Source organism: Trachymyrmex septentrionalis, unplaced genomic scaffold (assembly GCF_001594115.1).
Source record: "Trachymyrmex septentrionalis isolate Tsep2-gDNA-1 unplaced genomic scaffold, Tsep1.0 scaffold53, whole genome shotgun sequence".
NCBI lineage: Eukaryota > Metazoa > Arthropoda > Insecta > Hymenoptera > Formicidae > Trachymyrmex > Trachymyrmex septentrionalis.
The window spans coordinates 1,881,048-1,887,421 of record NW_017305705.1 but is presented as its reverse complement, the minus strand read 5'-3'; the positions used below and the strand labels follow the sequence as shown (position 1 = coordinate 1,887,421).

General features: G+C 27.4%; 1 protein-coding gene across 2 annotated transcripts in view; it reads left to right on the top strand.

The window, feature by feature from the left end:
- LOC108752073 (lysophospholipid acyltransferase 2) overlaps positions 1-6,374 on the top strand; it is a 16,511-nt gene that overhangs the window by 3,989 nt on the left and 6,148 nt on the right. For both annotated transcript variants that reach the window (XM_018492687.1, XM_018492686.1), the window contains 3 exons: positions 4,402-4,547; positions 4,986-5,063; positions 5,526-5,617. In XM_018492687.1, the coding sequence (XP_018348189.1) occupies positions 4,402-4,547; positions 4,986-5,063; positions 5,526-5,617 (316 nt within the window). The remainder of the gene's footprint in view (positions 1-4,401; positions 4,548-4,985; positions 5,064-5,525; positions 5,618-6,374) is intronic.

Genomic DNA, 6,374 nt, shown 5'->3' with positions numbered 1-6,374 from the left:
TGTAATAAACTATATATAGTTTATTTTTAAAGATAACCATTACTCGTGTTATTTGAATTTTTGTAATTATTAATTTTTACTCAGCAATCTCGAGCTAGAAAATTTACATATTGTAATTTTTTTATAAAAGATATCTTTCTTTGTCAATATTTTTGCACTCACTGCATATAAATTCTTACTGAAATATTATTAAGCATCAAGATTAACTTGAATTGAAAAGGCATTTTTCTATTTATTTAATTGTATTAATATTACTTATTATTGATTAATTATTTTATCACATGTATTAATACTTATAGTAACTTAATTATTCTATTACAAATATAAATAGTAACTTAGTTTTTAATAATTTAGTATTAATGATTACTATTAATGATTTACTATATTAATAATTCGTACTATTCGATTGTACGGAAAGTTTATTTCAAAACTTTTATGTAAGTTCCGGACAAAATATTTAAAGTCGCTCTGAACTCGAACCATTCTGACAATGAATTACGACGTATGATCTAAACAGTATATGTTCTAAGCGTACTGAAATTGGTGCAATTTTAAGACAAAGCATTTACAAATTTGCGAACGTCATTCTACGTCGTTCTATGGAACTGTTTTAATAATATTACACTAGAAATATTCGACAGCTATGAATATTTCATTGTTTCGGAATAAGAAATAAGTCTATGGGCAGTTTTGTTTGAAATGCTTGTTGTTTATTTTAAAAAGTCCCTGATTAATTTCGTTATTGCGATGCCGACATAAAAGTTCCTTTTAAAAAAATTGTAAACATTATCTTGAAAAGACAAATGTAGTGAAGAGGAGTTAGGAATGCATAAAAAAAAATGCAAGACGGAATACATAACATGATAAGAGAATGCATGGCACAAATAGGCAAAGATGTTAGTTTATGTGATGATAAGAATATTGCGAATCAAACTGGATTATATATTTCGATTTTGCTAATAAAATTTTACCTTGAGCAAATTGAACGACCGCACCTCTAACTAAACTATCAATTTAAGCTGATTGAAGCGCGATCGAACGAAATGCGTCTGATCTTTATGGAAGTGAAATGTTACGAAAAATATAGTGACGTTAGTATTCCCTTTATATCAATATCAAACGTTAAAGATGTTCGATAGATCTTTAAAAATAATTTTTAAAAAATGTAAAAATTATAAGTTATTCTAAATCACATTTAAAAGTAATACAACAAATTTTTAATGACGATTTGTCGTCTGGTTTGTAAGTTATTTCAATAAGAAATATTTCTTAATCTGTGCTCTAGACAGAAATGTATAGAATTATAAAATAAATGACAAAAATTTCAATTTTTAATATAAATACTTTATGTATTCAAGATTATTTATGTAAAGTTATATTATGATGCAGAAATTAGCTGTCTAATAAATAAACAAAATATTTGTTTGTTCTAAATTTTTAACTAACTGGTAAATTGCAATTAAACTTTACATAAGTTATTTTGAGTGTTTAAAGTATTAAAAAAAAACATTTAGGAATTTTTGTTATTATTTTTTCAATTTCTAATAATAAAATTAATAAAATAAATAAACTATAAAAATATATTGTTCAATCAAAACAGAATGTTACGAACACAACTTTCATAAGTATATGTGTATGTATGTATGTATGTATGTATGTATGTATGTATGTATGTATGTATGTATGTATGTATGTATGTATGTATGTATGTATGTATGTATGTATGTATATATATATATATATATATATATACATATATAGTTTTTTAAAAGTATACATTTATCAATGTGCTGTATATGACGCTATCGAACATCCTTAATGTCGACAATAAGCTTAAAATTGAAGAGAGAATTGAAGAGGAATTCAAGTTTCGTCAGGGAACGAAATATATAAAATAATAAATTTATAAATACGATATTTATTTATTTAAGAGGTACAATTTTTTTATACTTATCAAACGGATCTGGACGCATTTGAGATATGTAAAATACGATAGAAGAGATAAACAACTGATCTTGAGAAAAGAAAAAGAAATATCGATATTTGATTCAATTTAAGATAATTATCTTGCGATGTAAGATAACCAATCATTAAAATAATAAAGGCTCTAACAAATCAATAAAAAAAGAGATACAATGACCAATGAGAGTCAACGCAGATATCGACGCGCAGTATCTAGACACTTATTATTATATGTTACATAAATATCGCAATCGTAAACGTTTCAATTATGTTATGGTTTTAGTTTTCTCCAGTACAAGAAAACTCGAATTCGTGAATATTGTGGATCTTATACATGTTTATATACTTATGTGTTTTATTTACTTAAATATTTCCTATTTAAATTTTTTTCCAATTTAATATTTTCTATATTTTTTTACACTGAAGAGGATCAAACTATAATTGGAATGTCTGCGATGACTCTTATTGGCTATTTTTTAAATTTCTTTTTTGTTGGACTTCAAACAAAATTAAAAGAATATAAATCAAGATTAATGATTGAGGATTAATCATGATTTCATAATGTGTGTGGGTATGCGTGGGCGTGAGCGTCTGCGTGAGTGGAAAAGAAGAGAGAGAGAGAGAGAGAGAGAGAGAGAGAGAGAGAGAGAGAGCGATCAGTTTTATATAAAAAAATATTTCTTAATACCTATTGCTACTTATTATATTTTTTACTTGTTATAATTTATTAAAAGCGAAGAAGAAGTCTAAGATCGGCATTGATAGTCTGTGCTTATTTTAAGACTATCTATTAAAGATACTAATACTCGTGATTATAACATCTTAAGATCTTAAGGTCTTAAATATAAGGATCGACTATGAATATCGCGCTAAATTTGTCATTAAATATAGTATTTTAAGCAGACGCAACAGGTACTAAAGAGATTTATTACACTGTGTTGCATAGTTTTTACGAATTGCTTCACATCGTCAAAGCTCATAAATAAAAATAGACGGTAGAGTGGAGTTATATTATTTTTTTGCTACAAGAAAACAGTAACAATATCAAATTCAATTGTAACAAATTTATAATTCAACAAGCGGTTAGATTTTACGATGCATTCTTTAAGAGAATGATCGACGTGCGCACCACTACTTTCTCTATTTTTAGCGAAATCCTTATCGTGCTATTCTTAGCGGTGCGTCCTACTAGCAGAAAACGAGATCAGTTATTTAAATAGATACGTGCTTAAAAATAACATGATTAGAAAAAAAAAGGTGAATAGGAGGATAATTTCTATTGGTAAAATAACAAAAATATAAATGTATTTAAAAGTCTTTTAAAAGGATAAACCTTGAAGAATAAATCTAATCGATGCTTTATCAATGTTTCATTATATGCTTCATATTAATGAATACAAATTATCGATAATTTGTGCCCACTGTTATAATTTAATGATAATTTTTTGTGAGATACATGTTATCTAGATACGTAATTTTTTACAACTTCTTACAATATATATTATTGTTCATTTAAATTATACAACAACGAAAAAAACGTTTGTAGTTTCTAAATATTCCATGTGCCAAAAATATCTGCTACATAAACATTACTTTGATATTGTCAGTCTTTTACAATTTTGATGGCCAACAATGTACCTTTTTCTATGATCTTAAGATGTAAGTTTTATATGCATACACATAAACATATATGTACACACACACACACACACACAAATTTTAATTTATTATTTTAACTTTATCACATAACGTTTTAGACGAATCATATTAAAAAAATCATATAAGCAACTTAAAATAAAATAAATTATGAAATTTTTATTATTTTCGAAGAATTTATAAAGTTCTTTGTTATCTATTTCTTTCAACTTTATATAAACTTTATTAGTTTAAAATTTACAACGTTTCATATTTTTATAAAAATAATAAAACTAGTTGTTAGTTTCCATTAAAAAAGAAAAAATAATGTACCTGATTTTACAAATAAATCTATTTACTGTGAATAGCAAAATACATCGAGAATATTTACTCCAATTTAATACGATGAGTTCAGTAACCACTGGTGCAAAGATCAATGACCCCGTCATTCGCGTATCTCGGCGTTGTTTGCGAAGTCGAATGAATCTAGCATCTACATTAAGTATATTGTTAGAAAATAAAAAAAGGAACATTTAAAAGGAACTTCAGAGAGAGCTTTCTTGGAAAGTGTCTTCTTATAATAGTGCAAAAAAAAAATAAACATCTCTCAAAACAAATACAAATACCTTACACTTGGTATTTTTTGCATACGAGACATATAATTTAGTAATATTACAATGGACGCGATTCAAACTAATAAAATTCACACTTCTGTTTGTTATATTATAAATTATATGATAAATGATTAAGCAAGAGCTTTGATACAAATAGATTTTAATGAATCTGTTTCTTCTGTTTGTACAGGTAAATTTTGTCTTGACGCAATTCACAGCCCTCATATTAGCCGCATTATTGAGATCATCTCTGAGCCCCATCGCTACTACCCCCGCTGCCAAACATGTTTATGGCCTTACTATTGGCCTTGCTCTTGGATATTTTTGCTTTGGCAGGTAAGCTTACATTCTATCCATTTATGTAAAAATAATGTATATGAATCTTTGCTTGTTGCAAAATGGTTGTAACTCGAAATACTAAATATGTGCTATTTACAGAAATTCCAATTTATAATTTTTTTTCATCTCTATTGCTTGCCTAAATAATATTTAGTTTAGACTAGTTAGACAAATTATATGATTAGAATTAGAATAATCAAATTATATTTTTATATAATATTTTCTGAGATTTTTTTATGTTCACCTTGTGTCAATTCGATATTGATAAGAAGTTAATGCAAATTATTGGTAAGCATTTGATACATAAAAACTTCGTTTTAAATTATTTATCATTCAAGATTAACTCTTTCAGTTGCAACTGTTTTGTCAGCATGCTATAAAATATCTATATATTTGTTTTGACAGAACAGTTTATTTATCAATGTTTTTTTTCAGGCAGGCAATCCATCTCGCTATTCTTCCCGCATTATGTTATGTAGCGATGCGCACACAAAATCCTCGGAATATGCAGATGTGAGATGAATATAAATTATAGATATATCTTTAGTATGCATTAAAAATATTATATCATACTATATCAGTATTCTAGTCAATCATGGCAACTTCTATTAGCTGTAATAGTTATAATTGTCCTTTTTATTATAAAATGTCGGATAATCAGCTTTGTGCACTTTATCGAATAATGCATTCTCAAAATGAATTATGCATAATTCATTTTAAGACGATTATCATTGTGCTATATCATAGACCTTCTCCCTCTCCCAAAGCTAACAAGGAAAGATTGTGCGCATATTATTGATAACAATGATTCATCTATTCGCAGCGTAAAGTGCAGTTAACGCGACCGTTTGCATTTATGACGTAATGAATCGCGTGCTTATTGTCAAATTAACCACGTTTGAGCTAGCGAGCAAAATCACGCGAGTAAAGACGATGGCCGCACGAACTTGACATGTGCATCTGAATGTGTTTCAGGGTCGTCCTCGCAATTGCGTTAATCTATTTATCGTGCATTCACTTTCACCGGCAGATCTACGATTATGGCTCGTACACACTCGACATCACTGGTACGTTCAACTCACGATTTCACTCGGCTTGTTTGAATAGCTCTTTCATATAATTTCTGTTGCATAAAAGCATTCTTTACTTTAAATATATACATTTTAAACAAACAAACAGACAAACACACACACACACACACACACACACACACACACACACAGGGTATCTTATAACGTACGACATTTTCGCAGCGTATTCTAGAAGTAGAAAAATTGTAATGTCAAGATTACAAAAATCTTTTGAGATCCGAATCTGATTCTCGGCCGAGGTAATATTTTTCGCAATAAATTTATTTACAGATTTTCAGCACATTAACATCTCTCTTATAGGATGCCTGATTGAGTATCAAATTATTAAATTGCTTGTCAATTTAATTTGTGATATTACTATAGTAGTTCAGTTACGTTTCTAACTTTAAAAAATTAATTCGGCGCACAGTTTAAATGACTACATATGTGGTATATAAAATAACGCAAAAATTGTTTAAGTATTCAAGATCCAACTCTTAAATTCTTATTTGTTGAATCATTTTTTAAATTACAAGTTAATTCTTTAAATGCTTATAAGTCAAAAATTATTATTTTACTTTTATATCCTTTGTTATTATATTATTTGTGAATTCTTTGAAACATTCTAAAACGAAATTCTAACAAAAATGTCAAGGCTATAATAGTTTTTGAATTTATAAATTATATATTTTTGATCAATTATAATTCATAAACCATTGTAATCTCGACATTTTCATATTAGGAGGATATTTTG